Source organism: Argiope bruennichi, chromosome 6 (genome assembly GCF_947563725.1).
Source record: "Argiope bruennichi chromosome 6, qqArgBrue1.1, whole genome shotgun sequence".
Lineage (NCBI taxonomy): Eukaryota > Metazoa > Arthropoda > Arachnida > Araneae > Araneidae > Argiope > Argiope bruennichi.
This window is the reverse complement of record NC_079156.1, coordinates 33,947,808-33,972,042: the sequence shown is the minus strand read 5'-3', so window position 1 is coordinate 33,972,042 and position 24,235 is coordinate 33,947,808. Positions and strand designations below refer to the sequence as shown.

General features: G+C 30.0%; 1 protein-coding gene across 1 annotated transcript in view; it reads left to right on the top strand.

Moving 5' to 3' along the window:
- Nucleotides 1–24,235, top strand: part of LOC129971713 (mucin-19-like) — an 81,645-nt gene that overhangs the window by 11,248 nt on the left and 46,162 nt on the right. Inside the window, exons 2-7 of the mRNA XM_056085690.1 lie at nt 5,570–5,695; nt 8,439–8,474; nt 10,254–10,466; nt 16,809–16,871; nt 20,075–20,185; nt 21,719–21,841. Coding sequence (XP_055941665.1) covers nt 5,570–5,695; nt 8,439–8,474; nt 10,254–10,466; nt 16,809–16,871; nt 20,075–20,185; nt 21,719–21,841 — 672 coding nt within the window. The remainder of the gene's footprint in view (nt 1–5,569; nt 5,696–8,438; nt 8,475–10,253; nt 10,467–16,808; nt 16,872–20,074; nt 20,186–21,718; nt 21,842–24,235) is intronic.

Below are 24,235 nucleotides of genomic sequence, written 5' to 3'. Positions count from 1 at the left end.
AAACCAAATCATGATAAAATAGTATTTATGCTAGTTAGTTATATTCTACCTTCACGGAGAAACAAAAAAATCGTTTCTAACAGTGTCTTTCAGCATTTTTAAAAATTTGTATTTGATATCCTGTTAGTTGTCACTATTTGTTTCAAACCGATTTTAGGGATTAGTTTGGAATTGAGTGTTCATAAACGTTGTGCATACAGAGGATTCAATTTTAAACTCAATTTATGGACGAAGAGGATTGCAAGGAAGACAAAACTTTTAATGTTATTATTTATTAACATATAAAGAGTACTGCAAATAATAAGAAATTCTGAATCATTCTACCATTTGCTACGACTTCCAATAATTAATCTTCGACAATCAGCTTTCATATTTTTTAAAGATTCCAAGTTATGAGAAATCCAAATCATTAAGAAATTTTTCATTATTATTCACTATATATAGGGTTTTCATCAATGTCATTCTACCTCATATTTACTTGAGAACTGCAACAAGTACAGCCACAAACTTGGTGTCTAAATGTAGTAAAGTGACCATGCGCTGGTAAATTCAGTTTCAGCACCACCTGATGAAGAAAACGGGAGTTAGTGTTCCCACCTTGAAAACGGTACAACTTTAAACAGTTACAAAAGAAATTTTAAAAAGTTAATTTCAAAAGTGTAAAGCGCCTTGAATGTATAATGAAAAGAGAGTATCTTGGGAGCATTAATGTTAAGAACAAGAGCTGTAAAACGCGTATTTGTTTGACCACTACTTCTAACACTCTTAAACCAGAAAAGTGTTAGAAATTGTTAAAAATAAACACAAAACAATGAGTATCACTAGAAATTTTTATATTCGGCGTACACAGACGACTACTTCATTGTGTAGATGTCAAAAGATGTTTTTTTTTTTTTTTTTTACCTTGTTGTCGCGAATGCCTTTTTTTTTCTCTGGCGAATTTCCTGTTCCGCTCAAGTTTGGAAAATCATTCCAAATAAATGCGCGTTTTAGACATTTTATTTTAATCATTATTGTACTCACAGTATTTTTTCGAACTAGATCAAAGATATTTTACAATTTGGTAATAACTTTTCCCTCGCATCTTATATCATTTACGATATACGAGCACTAACTTTTATTATCACCAGATGGTGCTATAATCGATGTTAGTGCATTAACGCTTTGGACCGACACCATGTTTGGGCAATAGTTGTCGCTGTTCTCAAATTAATGTGAGACAGAATAAGTTTAGTCGCTGGATACTGTATATTCAATACTAAAAATTATTCATCCACTAATTATATGATTTAAAAATTATTAATGCAATATTAATACCTTTTTAAGTATAACTGATCCGGCTGCTAAGTGTTATTAAATTTTCACTGTTTCATTATAGATTTTTTATAAACGCAGAGCGTCTGCTTAAATGACCGGGCACAAACTTGCATGCACGCAGTCAAGAGACTCAATTAATAATTATGAGTCATAATAATCATATGTACTTTCGTAATTATTAAATTAAAGAAAAATATCTAAAATTAACCATTAATAATATATTAAAAATGAATGAAAATGTGAAACTAATTTGATCAGTTTATTAAAAGGGAGAACCTATCTATCCTCAGTATGTTTTGCAGTTATTTTGATTACATGCATTGGAATAGATAGACTTCAAGCAAATAGAATTCATTCAAAATTGAATAAAGGTCTACAAATTTGGCATAAAGATACTAGGCCAAATTTCATAAGTAATGACTGTGAATACAATGAATGATAGAATTTTTGTTTTCATACATGACAGTAGTGTTCTTCACCATATATGAAAGAAAAGCGGTGTTTAATAATATTAACTGTATGCTATTGGCAAATAATAGTTACGAAAGATCGATTATTGACGTTCTTTTATGTCTTGGCGTTATATTTTTATGCCAGAAGAATTATAATATAAGATCGCTGGAATTAGCAATCACAATTCTATATCATTGAAATCTCTTTCAAGAAATGTGATCTATAACAAACAAATATCAAATATGATAATAGTGAAGAAAGGAAAGAAGTTTCAAACTTGAAATTCGATCGTGACTTGAATATTTAAAGAACCAGAAAGGAAAATAATTTTAAAATAAATTTAAAATATAGTTTGAACAGAAAAAAATTCTTATTACTCTAAGCCTGTTTTGGACATTTATAATATGTAATAAATTTAACCACAACAAAGAAAAAGGTCAAAGATGAAAAGGAAATTGAATAAATTCTTTGAACCACATTGTAATAAAAATGACATTTGCTTTAGAATCACAGGGGTAGGCAAAATCAACAACTGTGGATGATGATTATTTCCGGTCACGTTTTTCACGTTTATTCATAATAAACGTGAAAAAATACTTAAAGAAAAGAACGCTTTCCTGCGCACAGACTTTATAAAGGACAGAAAATTGATGACATAATTTTTGTTTATATATGAAATCTCCGTAGTGAGCGATTTATTACTGTGTTTTTCTTTTGCATATTTCCTGTTCGGGCAAAATCAGGGATTAAAAATGTGTGGTTATTTCTATGATCTGATTTGAGGAAGGTTATTGGCACAAATGCCATGCTTGATCAAATTGCATTAATAAAATGATATGGGCTTAAATCTTTTAAAAACTTGTTTATGAATTTATATAGTCTGAAACAAAGATCTGAATGCAAAAAATATAATTTCATAGCATGCTTAAAAATGCTATATTAAATAGTAAAACCCAATAATTTTTATTTTTTCGTATACAAAGAGAAAATATTGTAATCATCAACAAATTCTAACTCGAGATTTTGACAATCCCTAATTTCAGATCTCTCTGGATCCGAAAAACACCTTTTCAAAATTATATCTCTGCAAATCCAATAACTGAAAAACGCTTTGAACTAGATGCATGAAATTTAGTAATTTTACACTAATTTCCAGAAAATTTTGAATAAAATCTACCCATGGAAAGTTTGTATGTCCAAAAGCAAGTGAACACGAAAACCACACAACATAAAGAGATAAATGGCTATAATTTAGTGCATAGATGTAACGTGTAAAGTGACGATCCGAATAAATGTTCAATGTTTTTATTGTATATTGGTCTGTAATTGCACATGCATCTAAGCTTGATATCTAAAAATTGTAACTACTTAGAAATGAAATTTGGCACACCGCTTCAGTATTTAAAGAATTTTCAAATTTTGATGAAAATCAATGAAAGGATTGACCATTAGTCCATTTCTTTATTTATAACTCAAAAATCCTAAAGAAATGAAAATTTAGTATATGATATTGTTACTAAAATTGTCTTTCTAAGTCAAATTTGAACTTCAGCAGGCCAAAAAAAAAAAGTGCACAAAATGCATATTCTGTTAATTATTTTTTGCTACATTACGAAGCACAAAATTCTCATGTGTGCGGTTCTGAAAATCTAAGTCTGAAAACTCGCGGTCACCATAAAAACCTTGCTTAGTCACCATAAAAATTTAATGTTAGTTTCTTTGGGCGGGATCAGGTAAAAAAGAATGAGCGATTAATTGATTTTAAAATTAATGGAAATTCTTTAATATTTAAATAGGAAGTAAAAAAATATTTATATTTTAAAAAAATAATACTCATATTAAAGATAAATCTAAATCTAGTCTAGTTGCTTGTTCCCCAAAAATTCCTGGAATAAACTAGCGAAAAAAGTCTTATTTTGAAATTAACAAGCAGAGATTTACTTAATATACGGCCCCCAGTGTTTGGTTCTTTATCGGCGGATTTTTCAGCAAAGAAAATTCAATATATCTAGAGACCTGACTTGAATTATTATAAAATCTCAATTTCTGTTTGGAAAAGTTTCGAGATTGTTGTTTATTAACTCGATTAGTCGGTTTTACGGCGATTAATCGCCAAAAATTAATAAGAATCACACGATGGATCCAATAAAAATGCTAAATTATTCGTAAGATCAATCTTTCGTACTTTCTAGCCTTATCCAAGGTCCACAATTATATGACTGCAAGGGGGTGGGGTGCAAGATTATTAAAGAATATGCGAGAAAGTTTAGGGGAGACCCATCCCAAAGGTTTTCATTAAAATAGTAAAAAATATGTATCTGTTAAAGGATTTACTTTAAAAATCATATTATTATCATATTAAGAGACTTTAACAAAATGCTGAAAAAAGCAAATTAGGCTAACGTAATCGTTAAATATTTACAAGTTTTCACTTAACAGTTTTTAAGCAATAAAAAGGTTTTTTTTTTTAATTCATATAACTGATATAACTGGAAAAGTTTCAAAATTAGCAAAAGCACTTTCCCAAAATTACGAATTTTTCTAGATCAGTAAAGGGGCATACCAAATAGTGCTAAAATTATAGAAATAAACAATATAATAGTTTCTACTGTACCCATCAATAATATTTAAAAATGCTTTAAACTTCACTCAAAATTGCATATTCAATAGGATCTTAAAGTTCCAAATAAACTTCACTCATTTAAACATTCAACTGACTATCAGCCTAGTTTGTCTTTTATTGTTGTCTATGAAGTATACTATGTCTTTGAAGCTAAATTTATACACAAATGTATCATTATGCTTAGCAATATCTTTATAATATTGCATATTTTTTTTTCTTTCCATCACGCTATGTAACCGAGGTTGAACTTTTAGGTTCAATAGTGAAGGTTAGGTTTAGATGACTGAGTATACGAAAGATGATTTGTTTTTTAAAAAAAATATTGTTAAAGGCAAGATTATTGATTTGTCTTTAACAATATTTTATACAGAAAGTGTTTGGTTGTGAACATAGAGCTCCTACAATGTGAGGTAAAATTTATTTTACTTTGAGAAAGGGTTTAATAGGGAATAACAATGAGGTTAGGATGCCGGTGAGCTAAATTGTGGTGGAAGAGTAAAGAAAATATTCTGTTTTGAGAAAGTAGATCTTCATTATCTTGTAGGAATTCAAATTGCTCCTTTTTTTACCCTGGACGTTTTATTTCCAATCACAATATTCCACCATGATTTGTTTGAGGTCCTGGGTGGATTTGTTGAAATGAAAATATGTAGTGTGTGGACATCTGGGATATTGCATTATTAAATGATATAATATTGAACAATAATGTATAATATTGTGCAGCAGGATGTGCTACCTGGATACTGAAGTGGGTGACCTGCCTACTCGCAATCACTGTAATCAGAATCTCTGATGTGACATCATTTGAAGTATGAAGGGAATAGACTATGAATTTACTTAATACTTTTGTATTTATTATAAACATAAATTAGATCACTTTTTAAAAATATTTATTCTTCACTTAATCCACTCAATTTCATTATTCTAATTCATAAAACTTTAGAAGTAGTTTCATTTAATTTATTAATTTTGAACTTTTAAAATTGGAAAAGTAGTTACTATAGATATTTGTCCATCCGCTATATATTTATAAATACATATTTTTATTATGATTAAAATATAGGTAATAGATATATTAAATAGAGTGTTTTCAGCATACGTTTTACAATCAGCTCTGTTTAAATAATTACTTTAAATGCAAATAACCTAATTTATATTTATTTATATTTATTTCAGGTTACAGCTATTACCAGAATTATGGCTATGGACCTTATCAGTACAATTACAATTACAATTATGGACCTTATGACAGGGGCAATAATAATTATCCATCTTATCAAGTGGCATACTCTAATCCAAATGGTAACTGAAAATGTTTTAGTTGCTTATATGAAAAACGTTCCATATTTTCAAATGAATTATTAAATGATGTGTTAGAGAACTTCTCGAAACATCCAAGTAATCAGAGAAAAATTTCCAAATAATCATCCAAGTCTTTCAAAATCTTTATGGCAAAACATATTTATCTACAGCTATAGTAGACTCAAGTGCTTGTGAATTTTTATGAACTTCATGCTGAAATATGATCTTAATTAGTGTTCTAAAAACTGACTTTTGAACAAATAAGTAAGAATGAAAAAGTGCTCATTTTAACAACATCACGTTTGCAGATTAAAAAAATATTTTTTGTTAATTAATTAAAATGATTTTTATTATATTTCAACCAATGAAAATGTTTGCAAAAGATATGTGAACTCAAAACAAATAAAAAAAAATCAATGTATTATCTTTTGATTCAGATTTTCCATGCAATAAAGTACAATGAAAAAATGGTAGACACAAAGACATATTAAAACTTAGGAGACCAGATTCTCAAGATCGATGAAATTACTAAGATAACGAAGATTATAAAAAAATCTTCACTTTGGCTATAAATAATAACACATACAATAAATATTCATATTTGATTTCATTGGTTTAATGATAGCATTATAAAGTTGAAAATTTGACACAACCAGAGAAGATTTATTAATCCTCATAATAAAAGAAGTCTATATCCCTGAAACTACACATTAGGCCTAAAACACTAATCCTATTATATAGATGAGAAAAAGTCACATATATGTGTCCTAAACAAACACATAGTCAACATCGTAAAATCCTTGTAAAATCATATTATATAGATGAGAAAAAGTCTCATGTATGTGTCCTAAACAAACACATAGTCGTCATCGTAAAGTCATATTTTATAGATGAGAAAAAGTCACGTATATGTGTCCTAAACAAACACATAGTCGTCATCGTAAAATCCTCCAATGTCTTTATCATCTGATGTGGCTTCTATGTCCAGCAGGCATTGATCATTTTTGCAGGTGTTCCCTATCAGCTGACAGAAGTTATATATAATAAGAATGATGACATCATAGTCCAATGAATATTTCCAACACCATAACGGTGATCCAGTGATGAATTGTGTAGTATATTCAAAAGATAGAATACATTCCTTTTGTATTTAGAATTTTTTCGGTAAAAATAAATAAAAGCACCCTTTACAATTAAACATATATTCTCAACAACGAGGAAATCAATTGAATATCAATTAACGGATTGATAGAAATACAAAATTACTATAAAAATCATTTCAGAAAAAAAATAGGATAGTTTTGAAATAAATCACAATTGCATTTCTCAAAGTTTGAATATAATGTTAACATAAATATTTTCTAACAGATAGTGTTCTGATGTTCTCCACTATTATTAATACATCTATATATATGTATATATGTGAAATTCTAAATAAGCTACACTCTAAAAATAATTTCCTTATCACTCGAACTCTGGCTTCACTATAACTTTAATTTTTCAGCTGCGTGGTTTATTATTTTTATACGTGATCAAAACACTAAATTGCCAAATTCTTTTCTAAAATTCTCAAGTTTCTCTTTTTCATGCTTTCTCCCTTTTTCTATTCAATATGTTGCATCGTGTTCTCATCATGACTTAAATGAAGAACTTTGGTAAAACATAAGAAAACTATTATATATATATATAACATATTTTAGCTGTTGCATGGCCGAATAGAAGAAACTTTTGAAGTTTTAAAACTCTCGATTTATTTCACCGCAGGAGGCATAACCGCCAAATCTACATCATGACATAAGAGCAGAACAGAGCAAAACTTTTCCCTGCAGTGATTTTACTATGAGATTTCGATAGGGATTTCTTTGACACGTCTAGATTTAGGATAGGGAATCTTATGTGTCTTTAAAAGAATGTTTTAAGCATTCAGAATTTTTATCCCTTCACTCGAAGTGTGAGAAAATGCTGCTACCAGCAATTTTATAGAGGTGCTTGAAGAATTAATTAAATAAAAAAATGGGAATCGAATCAGATAATAAGAGAACATTTTACGGTGAAGTTAATTTTTATCTTAATGTAGCCCATATTAACTTCACCGTAAAATGTTCTCTTATTATCTGATTCGATTCCCATTTTTTTATTTAATTAATTCTTCAAGCACCTCTATAAAATTGCTGGTAGCAGCATTTTCTCACACTTCGAGTGAAGGGATAAAAATTCTGAATGCTTAAAACATTCTTTTAAAGACACATAAGATTCCCTATCCTAAATCTAGACGTGTCAAAGAAATCCCTATCGAAATCTCATAGTAAAATCACTGCAGGGAAAAGTTTTGCTCTGTTCTGCTCTTATGTCATGATGTAGATTTGGCGGTTATGCCTCCTGCGGTGAAATAAATTATGCCTCCTGCGGTGAGAGTTTTAAAACTTCAAAAGTTTCTTCTATTCGGTCATGCAACAGCTAAAATATGTTATATATATATATATATATATATATATATATATATATATATATATATAACTCCATGCCTGCACCTTCAAAGCCTGTTTTGCATATTTTATGTGACGAATAGTTTCAAGAAATTCTTTACATTGAGTATATTTTGTGATTTTATTCATTTTTTTCAAAAATAGCTCCGTTTTAGATTAAAAGTCTAAGTTTTATCTTTTTAAAATATACTTTTTGCAAACACTTCTATAAAATGCATACATCAACATTATTACTATTATTTTTTTATTTTATACAGGGCCCTCTTATTCGTATGGAATGAATCCTGATGGAAGTAAGTCGATTTATTTTATTGATACTTTTAGATTTATTTTAGTATAATCAGAATTTTTGCTAAATGTATTTTTTTAAAATTAAATGATAAACAAAATTTTTTAAAAATAATATTTATCTGAATATTTATTTTAAAACAACTGGATTAAAATTCTTCAAAGTTTAGTAAAAAAAAAAATCTATAAATAATGGAAGAACGCATTCCAAATTTCATCCGTCTAGCTCTAAAATCTTTTGAAATCTCGTGCTTAAAGACAGATAGATATAACTTCACAAATGTGTTTTACGAACTCATGGATGCCTGAGATGTACAGATTCGTCAAAATCTCGGGTTCGAATTTTGTGATGATTACAATACTTTCGGTTTTTATATTTCGTATACAAAACGGTAAAATTTATATGAGGCTCTTATTCTTAATTCCATCACTTGTGCTTTTGTTAGTTATTAATAAATTCAAAAGGAAAACTATAACTGTTGACTACAAAGTAAAATAATGATGCAAGGTGTCCCAAAAAAATGCATACACATTTTAGCAGCTGATAACTAAGTTATTTCTTCTTTCTTTATATACTGAACCCATTGAACCGAGTGATGGCAGACAGACTTTAATTTGAAGAAAGGAAATTTATTCTAAAATGCTACAGGAAGTATGAAAATGCAGTAGAAGTGCAAAGACAATTTAAGAGGGAGTTTAACAAAGAACCACCTACACGAGTTACCATCACTCGAATTAGAGATAAGTTTGAAGCTGATGGAACTGTTAAGGACGTCCATAAACCTGCAACAGTTGTTCAATTGAGCGCAGCCATTGAACATGAATGTACGAATATCCCAAGGGAATTGTTCCATCATGTGTGCTATTCCATCGCTTCGCTTTGTCAGCAGTGTCTGGAGCAGAACGGACATCAGTTTGAGAACATGCGATAACAAGACAATAGAATGATATTTGTAGAATCTTTTACATGTTGAAAATTATTCGAATTATAATAAACCCCAAATCTACAATTATTTAAAGTGTGTATACATTTTTTGGGACACCCTGTATTACAAGAGATCGCTTCTAAATCATAGGTTGATTACACAAATGGCACGACGCTGAAATGTATCGTGTTGACAAATTTTGGATTTCCTCTGAAATCTTTACTCTTAAGCAACATTCACACGAGGCCAACTATCGCGTGTTATAGAAGATCACACCTACCTCAGGAAGATCACGTGGCCCCCCCAATGGCACAATAACAAATGGTTGTCTTATCGGGACAAGGTTTTGTCATTGCCCCATTGCTGCCACGTGATCTTCCTGAAGTAGGCGCAACTTTCTATTGTCGTAGTAATTAGCCTTATGTGAGCTCTGCTTTAATCTAGCCATTCATAATGCGGTTCGTAACGTAAATGACCTTGTCAACGTAAGTGTGGAAACAGACACACGGGTGTGGCGTAGAAGTGGTTCCTAGAAGATTTGTCCTCCGAAGATCCGCTAAAAATGACTTTTCTACTAACGATAAGTCTTGTATGTAGCACTGATCCATGTTAAATATGATACCTAGTCCTCTCGCTGGTGTGCAGCAGAAATTTAGAGAAGGAGTATCAACTTAAACGTCATCCAAAGCAATGGCATTACATGATGCTTAACTAAATAGCGTCACATTTCTTCAAATTACTTTATACCTAAAATAAATAATATTTCACAACACTTCTTAAACTGTTTGATTAATATTTTTGAATATAAAAATTAAATTCAAAACTTAAGTCTATTTTAATTTTCAAATATTCACCTAGGTTACTATGAATATATCAACGGTAGGCCTGTCAATGGGATGACATCAGTGGCACCAAATAATTATCCCCGATCAAGACCGCGAAATAATGAACATCCACCCCAAGCAGCGCCACCAGGTTCTTCAAAGAACTCCCCACCTTTTGACCGAAATGCACCTAGAGTAGTAGGAAATATGCCATTATCAATGACCACTACCACTACACCAGAACCAAGTAAGCAAATATTTCGATATCGAAACTTTTTTTCCGGTAAATAAAATTTTAATCCAGCATTATACATATTTTAAAGAGTATTTCAGTGGAAATGTAACCAGGATATTTATTAGCAGGTTTCAACAGTATTATTACTTTATTACAGATTCTTAAAGTAAAAATATATATTCGAGTATTTTTATTTGTTTTCTCCTATTCTTCCATGTAATTTTGTCATAAATCACTTTAGATTAATAGTATACACTTCTTTTTATTTTAAGGAAATATAATGATGGTCAGGAAAGATGAATAAAGATTTCATTAAAAACACATTTAAATTACAAAAGATTGGACAATTTGGCTTAAACTAGTTAAAAATAAAGGATGAATTTCAATTTACAAATAAAAGTAACTTTTTTTCATAATATAAGTCTTAAAGGTTCTATCCTTTGTTATTTTATCTTTTTATTTTTGCTTCTTATTATTTTGTCTTTTTATTATTACTTTTTCTATTTTACATTTTTAAATCAGTTTCAGTAACTATTTATAATTATTTAAATTTTTTAATAAACAATTGCGAAATTGCGATTGAAATTGAAAGCAAATGCATAAAATCTGATTGACTGGACTGCCGCGATAGCATTGTCGGAAACTAAAATTTATTCCTAAGAGCCATCTCCGAACACGGTACAACTCTTCCCATGGTCTGTCATTGATAGAGGGTAGTCGACTCAACACAATTTCTGTATCCACTGAGGTGGCGAGAACCCTCTCATCCTCATATCTGAGGTGCCCCAGAAGGGATAATCGTCAACTCTAAATTAAAACGATTTTTAGCTGCGATAATTACAGCGGATGTTATCTGAATGTAGCATTTAATTAATTTTTTAATATACTTTAACTTTCAGGGTCAGAAATGACGCCGCTTCTTATCAATAATCATTTCTCTTTCACACGTATTACAGAAGTTAATTTTCACGTAAGCAGAAATTAAATAGAATGCATAAATGGGTATACCAAACACATTAAATTCTTCCAGAACATTTTTTCAAAGAAAGTTCTATGAAATGTAGAGTGTCCAAACCTTTTAAAACTCTCTCACCATTTGAAAATCAGTTTTAGTTCAAGATCTATTCTACTACTGTTACAAGTTTCTAACTTCAATTGAATGAAATGTTTAAGATAACTGATTTCAATTAAAAATATTGGACATTTTATGATGGCGGTTTTACAGCTGTAGCTAATGCAACACTTATATTAGCCTGAGATACTTATAGTCCACGGACGAATACACCAGCATTGTGTATAGTTTGTTTGTAGCAATATAATAGTCGTAGAATAACTCGAAAAATACTTGGTTTTCTACGATTATTCTGTTCTTCTATGATTCTACGAATACTCTAATTATCCAATAATTGTATTTTACGAAGTTTTGCTGATTCCCCGATCTGTCTATCGCTTGACAAAATTCTGGAACAGTTTGGTAATAAATGTTACATTGTGATTCCTTCTGTTTTTGAATCAAATTATAATTTATGGAGTTTAAATCTGAACAGACTACCTTCTAGCCTCAGCAAGGAAAAAGATCACTTACTAGTTTCAACCAAATTTTACCAGTGATTCTTAAAATGATAGACCCCGCCTATCAAATCTTTAATAGAAATAGTATACTGCATCAGATATTCTACGAATTTCATATCAATGGAAACATGATGTAGACAATAGATAATCGAAATACAATGGTGTATTCATTAAATTTCTTATCCTTGTAAATTGTCAAAGTAGATTACCTTGTAGATTTCTCCAAAGTTGGTAATAAACAATGCATATTAACAATCATTTGAAAAAGAAATAAGCTGCAGTTTTGTGAAAGTGAAAAAGGATATTTATATTCGTACTGCTAAAAAGAAATTTGCTCAATATAAAAGATTAGTTGTCTTCCTTTTATAATCGTATAAAAAAGTAACGATTAAAATATAATCGTATTAAAAAGTAGCGATTATATTTTTAGTTTTAAAGTCTTCTTAATATTAAATATAAAATGCATTTAATACCTTGACTGCCATATAAATAACTCGTAGACGATAAAGATGAACTTCTCTGGCGCCACAAACTTATGGTCACAAACAAGCCAACAACACCGTTTTAGAAGGCAATGATTTCGCTGACATTATAGAAGCAATGAAAGAACTGAAAAAGCTAACGACCGAGTACCCTTTACTCTTCTCACAGCTTAAAAAACTAAAAACCGCAAACACTGTTATGGAAAAACTGGATATACTCATGAAGGCATTCGATAACCCAAGTCAACCTGTCATTAACTAGTTTTCTCCTGCAATAGCCTTCGCATAGTCTACTGGAACGCAAATGGCATTAACAATAAAATAATTGATCTTCGTAATTTTGTAAATAAGTATAACCCCGATGTAATCCTACTGCAAGAAACCCACCTTAGACCACAAAGAAAAATTTTCCTGGCAAACTATTTCTCATATTACAGTTACAGAGCTAACCAGGCTGGCGGCGGTACTGCAATTTTAATTAAAAATGGTTTACCTCACAGTAAGGTCCCCCCACCTTTACTACAACATGTAGAAGCTAGCGTGGTAAAATTAAATTTTAAAAATCAAGATCCAATAACCTTAATCTCTATTTATATCCCCCCTAGTGCAGATAATTCCAATTTTATTTTCGACATCGAAAACCTGATGCAAACAGGACCTAATCAAATAATTTGCGGAGACTTTAACGCTCACCACGTTAGCTGGGATTGTAAGCGTAACTGCCCAAAAGGTAATTCCCTAAAATCATTCGCCCTTCAGGCTGGATTAGACATTATAGCCCCGTCCACCCCCACTAGATTTGGGCCTCAATCAGCCAATACAATAGACCTCACCTTAATTAAAGACTTCCTGTACCCATATGAAATTCACTCCTTACCTGAACTTAGCTCTGACCATAATCCCATCTTATTAAATTTTTTCTTTAAATATTCCCTGCCCAATAATCTTAATAAATATAAAACAAACTGGAATAATTTTAAATTAACCCTCAGTCAATCAGAAACCCCAAACATTGATGAATTTACAAACCCAGATAAACTTGACCATTTTGTAAACATCTTCGAATCGCAAATTATTAATGCAAAAAATCTAGCCTCCACCCCCATTATAAATAGTCAAAATTTTATTGACCCTAAAATTAGAGACCTAATCAGGAACAGGAACTTTGCCAGGAAAAATTTTCAAAAAACTAGAGACCCAGTTTTCAAGAGACTAATGAACCAAATTAATAAGGAAATTGAAAAACTTAACAATAAAATCCAAAGCAATGAATTTATACACAAATTAATTAGTGTTAACACAGAAGACGGTTCAATCTGGAAACTTGTCAAAACTTTTAAAAGTAAAAAACAAAAAATTCCGGCCCTTAAAGGCCCTGCTAGTATTGCAATAACTGATAAAGAAAAAGCAAACTGCCTGGCGGCTAGCCTTGAGAAACAATTTCAACTTAATGAATTGAGCAATTTCACTACAGAACATAATGTAAATAATACAGTCAAAAGCTTTCTCGGCTCATTGCCACAAAAATTTATTGATATTCCCCCTCCCTCAACTGATGAATTAAAGGATCATATTAAAAAACTTAATATCAAAAAAGCTCCTGGCCTTGACAGCATTAACAACAAAATGTTAAAAACACTTCCGGACAATTACCTAAAATTTTTAATTAATATAATTCATAGCATTCTCAAATTAGGACATTTTCCTATGTTATGGAAAACAGCTGCAGTTATCCCCATATTAAAACCAGGAAAAGACCCAACTGATCCCTGCAGTTATAGACCCATATCCCTACTCTCCTCTGTCAGCAAAATTGCTGAACAGATAATTCTCAATAGATTAAATAATTACCTAGAAGAACATAATATACTAACACCTGAACAATTTGGATTTCGCCGTAACCTATCTACAACCCACCAATTAATTAGAGCAGTAGAATTCATTGAGGAAGGTTTTGAAAATAAACAAAAAACTGCAGCGGTTTTCCTTGACATTCAGAAAGCTTTTGACAGAGTTTGGCAAGATGGTCTTATATACAAGCTAATTAATTACAACATACCCCCACACCTTATCAAAATTATAATTTCTTACCTCAGTTACAGATCCTTTAAAATCAAGATAAACAATGAATTTTCTGAAGTAAAACCTATTCTTGCAGGTGTACCTCAAGGATCTAAACTAGGTCCAATTTTATTTTCCTTGTTTATTAATGATATCCCCAAGCAATTTAACACTATGTTGTGCATGTAAGCTGATGACACTGCAATACTAGCTAGAAACAAAAATCAAAATTTCATTACCATAGCTTTAAACCGACATATTAAATCTCTTGAGGACTGGTTCGTCGAATGGAAAATTGAAATAAATGCTAGTAAAACTGAAGCTATAGTTTTTAATAAAAATAACTGTAAAAAGAATTTCTCCCCACTTAAAATTAAAAATCAAACTGTCCCGTGGTCTAAGGAATGCAAATATTTAGGCGTTATTCTAGATAGTAAATTAACTTGGAAACCCCACTTTATTTACACAGCTAAAAAGTTTCGAGACCTAACTCGTAAATTTTATCCCTTAATTTCTCGAAACTCCAAAATGAGTAGACAAAATAAAATGCTTATTTACTCTGCCTACTTGCGTCCAGTATTAACTTATGCCTGCCCTGTGTGGGGATATGCTGCCAAGACTAATCTTAGACTTATTGAACGCCAGCAAAATAACTTAATTAGAAATTTCTGCAATATGAAATACTACATGCCCAATACAAATATGTACTTATGCTTAGACTATCCTCCTCTTAAAAAATTCATTAAAAATCTAGCCACTAACTTCTTTAAAAACATGGATAAGAATGAAAATGAAGCAATAGCTAAAATCCCTAAATATAAACCATCTACAAACTCTAGAAGACCCCGTAATATACTACTTTAATTTATCTCAGCCCTTTAGTTTTTCTTCCTAACTTTTATTTTTTCAAACTCAAACTAAACAGTATCTCAATAGCCAATTCTAGCTCACAAGCAGTAAAAACTTACTAAGCCCAACGGCAGCGTAACCCCTCCCCCCACCCTCACCCTAATATCGGACAATCGCAATGAGTCCTGACACTCGTCATCTCCAAATTTCGTCGAAAACGGCCACGGCAAAGTATAGACAGCAAAGCACTGTGAAGTCTCTCCTTACCGGGGATAAGCCCCTGCCGGGGCTAGGCGCCCCGTCAACCCAACCATCAAGATGAACTTCTTTTGGAAGACGTTTACCAATCATGTCGTATAAACTACACAAACCGGTTCAAGAAGATATAAGATTCGTAGAAAATAATGGTCTGAAATTCGTAGAAAATAATGTTTTTTTTAGCAAAAGTCACTGTTAGGAATTTAATTGAAAATCAAGGCAACTATACAGAATCAGAACTTTTAATAGCGAATTGAAAAGAAACAAATATATGAAAAGTAGTATGAAAAATGCCGCATTATGCTTTATGATATATTTTGAAATAGTCTTCTAAACAAAAATGGCTGCATTCACAAATTGGGCAACGGAAGGTTAGTCGAAAAGTTAGATTCAACAGAAATGGGTTTTTTTAATCATCATCCATGAAAAACTTCAAATCCAACTACAAGGGAAATCCTTTTTTTTTTTCAAAAATAAATTAATAATAATTTTGATAGTTTATTTTGGTTATATTTAAGATAAAGAATAAAACTTCATGATTGAATGAACTTAGATTCTGGAATCAGGAATCTGCAACTTGTCTTAAAAGTCGTGTTTGTGTTAAAACTCATAACAATTTATGGTAATCATACGTAGCAATGACTGACTTGTAGAAATCATGCCTCATAAATATTAAGAATGTGTAAACATTTTAAAATAAGAAAATTCTCAATTTACAGTTATATAAAAAGGACAATTATTGCAACTTGCTATTGAATATTTTAGATGAATGTGGAATACTTTACTTACACTGCATATAAAAATATACATACGAAACTCAGTGACAATATGCTGATGTTACGGTTAATGTTATTAATCCGTTATTATGAATAGAAACCGTGTTTAGAATTAATCGATTAATCACTCTTACCGATTATTATTAATAACAATAAATTAATCATATTAACCATAACTGATACATCTAACGAAAACTATAAACATGGACTAAAGCTAACCATTTTTTTTAAAATATTTTTTTTCCGTTGTAATTTTACTTCTGTTGAAAAAAAAGAAACTAATTTATTATATTATATCATTTTTATGTAAATCTCAATTGTTATTTGCATTTTCAAATAGTTATTTCTAATTTTAGCACGTTCAACAGCAGGAAGCAGCAACACAGCTTCAACTATAATAATAACGACGGCAAAAGAAGGTATTCATATAAAGTTACCATATACTTTAAAATTACAATGTGATATAGAAATTTTATGTGATGTTATAAAAATACGTCAAACTAACATACGGATTTTTTTTTATTTCTAACAGATTTAAAAAAAAAATATCAACTGTCGTATCATATTTTTGTGGGAATTCGAACTTATGTAATTGGATTATTATTTTACGCGTCAGAAAATTTTATTATAAAGTATTTCAATAAATGTTTCAATCAATTTATTGCTAAATAATTTAAAATGAACCTGAAATAATCATATCAGAATTTAACATCTAAAAAGTAGTGAAAGTATTAGTGTAAGTTTTAAATCAAGCTCTAGGGTCTTTGGATGATTTAATTTCAGCTTATAAATTTGAGAAACGAAAATGCGATGACTATATAATGCTATAATTTGACACACTAGATGTAGAAATAGAGCAAGAATGATTGGACAAAATCTTAAAAGAAGGTAAATAAACGAAAAAAATTTAAAATCAGAAATAAAATACTCAGTTATTTAAAAGAAAGCAGAAGGGAATAAGAAATACAAATAATACATATTGTTATAACTGTCATTATATTCCATTCACTAAAATGCTAAAAGAGAAAATCCTTCAAGGAAAATACATTCAGTAAGGCAATCAGAGAGACATTTAATTGCATTTTAGATACATTTTCAATTTCGAGAGTCATAACTCTGAATTGTTTTGGCTAATACAACAGTTCAGATCACTTTGAACGCACAAGAAAAGTTAGGAAGAAATCCCTTTTACTTCATTTTATAATTTAAAATTAACTTGTTAGAAAATATATTTAAGAATTAAATTTATTAACATTTTTTAAATGAGCTATTTACCTATAAATAAAATTCGAGAGAACTTGGGTGATAGCCATTTCCAGGTGGATGATATAGATAGTTGTCGCTTTCAGAGATTTCTTTTAATGCTCTAAAAAAGACTTATAACATTATAAGTAGTATACTTGGATGGTTCACATTCGATTGAGTTACAACAATAACACTGAAAAACATTAAAATTATTACATACCTTATTTGAGAAAAAAAGGTGGTAAAATTTATTACTATTGCATGTTTATGATGCGAGTTGTTTAGAAATGTTATCTAATTCTTGTACTTCCATTTAATTTTTCAACTGACAGAAATTTTCTCTATTAAAAATAAATTTGAATTGTTTTTTTTTCAGTTAAAAATATTTTTATCTTTAATTATTAACATATTATTACTTTAATTTATTTAAATTAAATTAAATTTTAACTTCTGGATCACTATAAATACTTTTGATATAAATACCTCTTCAAATTTAAAATCTTCCAATTTACTCTATGAATTCTGAAAAGACCCAAACGCCCGTTCAATGAAATTATGGCGATAATTGCAAAATTTCGTTAACCTTCTTTCATTGAATACTGGTAGCGAATGTTATGTTCACTTTAATGGATTTATGAGACAGGGAAGTTTAAAAAAAAAAAACCTCTCTAAGCGTACATTTGCTTAATAGTTATTAGCTAAGTGGGTCTTGTTTTTCATATCAGCCCCTTAAAAATATGAACTGTCATTGTAGCTTTTGAGATAATTTTTCTTATTTTTGGAAAAGAAACTTGGGGAGTATTTTGAAGTAGCGGGGCTAGAATTATCTTAAGAATGGATTATACCTATTTTGATATTTGATAAGTTTTTCAAATCATTTCTTAATAAAAAAATGGTTAAGATGTCATTACTTATTTTTCATATATTAGATGCTATTTTTTTCTAATATATCACATCCATGTGACTATCATAATTTAATCCAAATTTCAGATTAACTAAACACCCGTTTCCATTTGTGCGAAATTCCATGCTTTATTATTAAAAAAAGTATAGCTAATTGATATAAATTGTTAAAATTAAGTTATAAGAAAATTTACAAATGAAAATTCTAAGATATTTTTATCCAGGATTCTCCACGGAAAGTATATTTGACCTTTTTGAGTATGACCTGAATAACCAACTGTAGGATATTGGATTTATCATCAGAATTTTCATAAACTAATGGGTCAAAGAGTAATATTTAGCTATTTTCTATCTGAAAGACCAATTTAATATAATATAAACACAAAATGATTTTATTTGAAAGTACTCTTGCGTTATGTCCTAGATTTAAATTCGAGATAAATTCAATCAATCCTATTTTATTCAATCCAAAAATGAAAATACTAGTGTTCAAGATCATCAGGAACGCCACGTTACTTTATTAGACGTGCACAGACTTTATTTGCATCATCCTACAAGTTTTTAATTTATTTGTATCAGGCATACACAAGTAATTGGTATACAAAACTGATGCAGACTATGTCTATCAGGTACTCATTATCAGTTTCTGGACTCGATCGATGAAGATTGGCAATCTCTTCAACCTCATTCTTTGCCATTCGGCTAATATTGAATGAATCTGTACAAAGTATTAGGAAGATATAGGTTAGGCTGCCGTTCTACTTTGGCGACACTATGGATATGCAAGATGTTATTATTATTTTTTTTTACTATGTGCATTTCATTACTATGATTTGCCTCATGTAACGATGCACTTACCAATGGTGAATTCCATACTAATACATTCACTTGTACGAATTATATCAGCAAAGCCTTCCCATTCCTTTTCGCACCCAATCGTCAATAATTGTCCCTATCAAGGTAACCGCAACCGCAGATAATCATCAATAACACTTCCGAAAAAGCTAAATCCTAATTTTAAGCTATATCAGTTACTAATCTCGTCGAAAGTGCGAGAACTGATACTCACCGTTCCAAGGGGGAAAATCGGTTTTCTCTTGTATCAGGGACAAAAGTATGAGATAAAATTGTCAAATATGGTCGAGTATCAATATCACCTCAGTAATAAATCCGCGTAGTAACCCAATCATGTGCAAATGGGTAATGGACGACATGTACAGTTATCTGATAGAAAATATATGGAAATATGGAATATGCGAAAAAAAATTTCGGAGAATTTCTTAATAAATAATAATCTTTAATAATTTATCGATATTTCATTCCGATGATATTAACAGGGATATGATTTGCAATCACGTCCATTTTATCATTCGCAGAATGCAAAGAGAAAAAATGCACGCAAGTTTTATTTTTAAATTATGTTAAGTATTTTACAACATCAAAAATAATGCATATTAAATATATGCTTAAACAGGTGGTTCATCAACCGTAATTTCCACGATTGGTTCTAGTGCAGGTGCTTCCACGATGAATGGCTCCGGCTCATCAGGAGGAGGAAGTTCCGGATCTTCAAGCTTATCAGCAGGTAAATAGAGAAATTCTGTTTTACATTCATTAATTTTATAAGCATCCAAAGCAACTTTAAGCAACTTGGAAATTCACTTTAAAAATTTCATAGATTATCTCTTAAAATTCGAACATTTTTATTGCAACGACATGCAACGAATTTTTTTTATGATTATTATATTCTAAAAAAAAGCATCTACGGTCAGTGTTTCCAGTTCGAGTCCTCAGGAACCGAATCAGTAACAGACAATAAAATAATTTACAGCGAAATAAAAAAAATCATTTGCTTGTCCTCAAATTAAGCTTGTTGTCATTCTTCAAAGAGATTTAAAACAATTTTGGTAAATGGAGCATTGAAGTAGTATGAGAGATATTCTGGGCTTGGTTTATTGATGTAAAAAGAGACCTGGATATGCTATATCATATATATACGCAATGGCTTCTCGAGCACTACTACTTTGAAGGTTCTGTAACTTAAAATTCTACACTGCTTAGCAATGGTTTCTGTATAACTTAATTTACAGTTTTAATTCATTTTCAGCAGATAAATAATTAATTAATAAAAGTTACTATAATATTAACGTGGTGAAGTTTATTTTAATTGAAAAACATTTAAGACACTGATTATTTTTAAGTAAAAATTTAACATCAAGATCTTTTCTCCACTGTTTTTCCTACATTTCTTACTTTTGTTCATGATGATACAAACAATAGCGATTGAATGTTTAAATCATTCATGAAGTCTAATGTAATATGAACATTCATATAGGGATAAAGTTATTATTTATTAGTAATAATAAAAAACCATTTACAGTTCAAATCAGTTCTTCTGGTTTTATTACATGGGAAATGTCAATAATTTTTTCTTTCATGTTCGTATGACTATTAAATCATACAAAGATGTATTGATAGACTTACAAACAGACAGATCGGCAGAATTTCCTTTGATAAATTTCATCCGCTTCCTAAATACATATCCACATTAATTAACTAATATGTTTGTATATCATAATCCCATATGATAATAACTATGTTTATATATCATAATCCCATATGATAATAAATATGTTTATATATCATAATCCCATATGATAATAAATATATTTATATATCATAATCCCATAATATTTAAGTTTATTATTATAATTATTTTCTTTTTTCTTGTGTTATTTGTTTAAGGTCCAACAGCTTTTCCACATTTGCTATATTTAAAGCTTTCTTTCTCCTATTTCAATATATAACATAATCAGTTTTAATTTAAAAAGTTACAATTTTATCTTAACATAACGAAAACATTTTTATTCAACATTCACCATTAGAGCATGCTGAATGTCGACATTTACCAGAACAAATGAGAATCTATAGTAAGCAAATATTTACGCCACACACCAAACGACTATGTGAATACTGAAAACCACCTAAGAATATCGATTTTCACCTTAATATTTGAAAGTGAATATTTCGAGGAATTGGGTTACAAACTCGTTATCTTTTGATCCTAATGGCAGGGATCTAGATATCTATCATCTTCAGCAGTCGGTGTTTTTAATAGGTGTTTCAACGACCCCTACATCCTCTTCATCGGCTACTGCAGGAGGTCCTTCAATGTTGACTTCGAGCACTTCTGACGCATCTACGCCTGTTTCCACTCCAGCTTCATCTGACGAGAATAATGGTAAATTTTATAATTTTTCTTATTATTATTCAGAAAGCTTTTTTGGAATTGATGATACTATACATCACACTATAAATTTTGAATGTACACTGCTCTTAAGGATTTGAAAAAAAATATTTTTCCAACTGCTCTCATTATTAAATATTTTGGAAGTCTTAAAAAATGGTGAGTCCCTAAACGATGCAAACACTGTTAATGCAAATTGTTTTTGAATCTTCTCTTATGATCTTAAAGCCTTTTTATTTTTTTATGATTATATTACCCCAGGTAGCAGAGCCTGTTGTACAATATAGTTCAATATTGGATATTATATTATTCTATATTCAACAACATTATACAATATAGCGAATATTGTTTAATACAATATTGCACAACATTTGTGAGCTGTTAGGGACTTATGGTCAATCATTGTTTTATGTTTTTTTAAATGGCAACTGTTATTATGATATTTAAAAAACAGAATATCATGCATGTTACCAGAAAGAAATAAAGCAGTTTCGGGAGTTATCTGATGTGAGATTGAAGGAATTGGGCAAGTTCCAAATTTTGGTGCTGTGGCTATGCATCTTGCATGAAATTTTGCTTTTCTTTAACTTCATTCTTCGAATAATCTCTATATTTTGAGGGAAAGTAAACGCTTTAGAAATTTACACACTTTAAAGATGATCAGTGATTGGAGACGAATGATATTGTAAGAATCGGAATTTATGTGGAAATTTGGTTTCCGTCCGTGAAGTTAGTTTCACCACCGTCCCAAATGTCTTACTGGTTGGAGCAGTTGGATCTCGAGTTTATCAGCGAACCCGAATAAATAAGTAAGATACGATTATATTTGTGATAATGCTTCTCACTTTTCCAAATAAATCAATGGTTATTTTCACGAACTGTTTTTAAACAACACAAGAAAGCTTCCTTTACCAATGCTGGATAGGAAGCAAAAGTATAACAGCAAATAAAATTATCATAAAAGCAACGTTAAGGTAATGAGCAATACCGAGTGACTGCAATTATTCAGAGGATTACACAGACAAAGAAAATCTAGTGAGGGCAAAAGTTGCACATGTTCATGAATTAGGTAAAGGTTTAGAAAATCAATAATAGAGAGAGATGGGCAAATAGCATTTTATAGATATACGATTAAATTATCGCCAAATGTAAGGCCAGTGATGGTTGCAACGTATAATTATTATGAGTAGAAAATGGCTTAAAATTGCAATATAATTGGCGTAGAATTGCTATGGTTCAGAATTAAAAAAAAATCCTAAATTGAAAAATGATGTTTCATTTTCATTAGCTTTCGTATATGACAGAGATCTAGGTTGTGTTAACACCATAATCATGCGAATTCGAGTCGGTTAAATAACTATATTGTGAATAACTCCACCAGTCGTTCCTTTATTTTTGCTCTTGAATAGATAAATGCTGAAGAATAGTGTTAAAGGAAACGCAATAAACACAAAAAGTTCAAAAAAAACAGAGTCAATTCAAAAAACTTAAGACCTGAAATGAATTCTGATGAAAATGGAAAATGACTATCAAAGACATAGACTTTTCACTTTTCAAATAGTAAAATGTATAGCGCCAATTACATGGAGCACATGCGAAGTGCTGATACCACACTATCAAATTATAATTACTAGGCTTATTTTATACAGAAATTTCGTATATAGATTAGACTTTGTGCATCATTTTTTTGTTTCGAATTCATTTGTTACTGCTGGTGTATTGCTGCAAATGATATGAACTGACATTCGTATTTTCGGATTAGTTTATTCATGCTCATGAAGTGTAATTTCTTGCCAACATATCTTACTAAAAGTTTTTTTTCTTCTGATTGTTCAATAGTTTGCAAAACAAACATGATTTGAGTTAGTAGAGCATTCTTGCTATATTACGATTAGATTCTACTTTATAACTAAGTCTAAATTCGCTCAGAAACTAAAAGGCTAAAAACTTTGCATGTTTCCAGAATGTATCTGTCATCAGTGACCAATTTCGGGAATTATTTCTACTCTTGTTTAGTAATTGAATTTTTAAATGAGAGGATTTCTTTCATTTTTCCAAGCAAAGTTAACATTTCATAAAGTGATTATATCTTCTTCATATTTACAATTAAAAATACATTAAATATATTGATAATTTAATCTTCTCCAAAATGACATTTTGTCTATTCATTTTCTGAAATAGAGATACGTATTTCCTTCTTAAAGCATGAAGCCTTGGGAATCATATTTTAAAATTTATGTCTCCTAAAATGCAGCAAAAGAAAATAAATTAATTTTTATATTTAATAATTTTTCTCATAAAATTCTTTATTAAAATGAAATGTATTTTTCATGTCTAGGCTATAGAAACAAATTTATTTGACTGTATATTTAAATTCAATCCGTGATT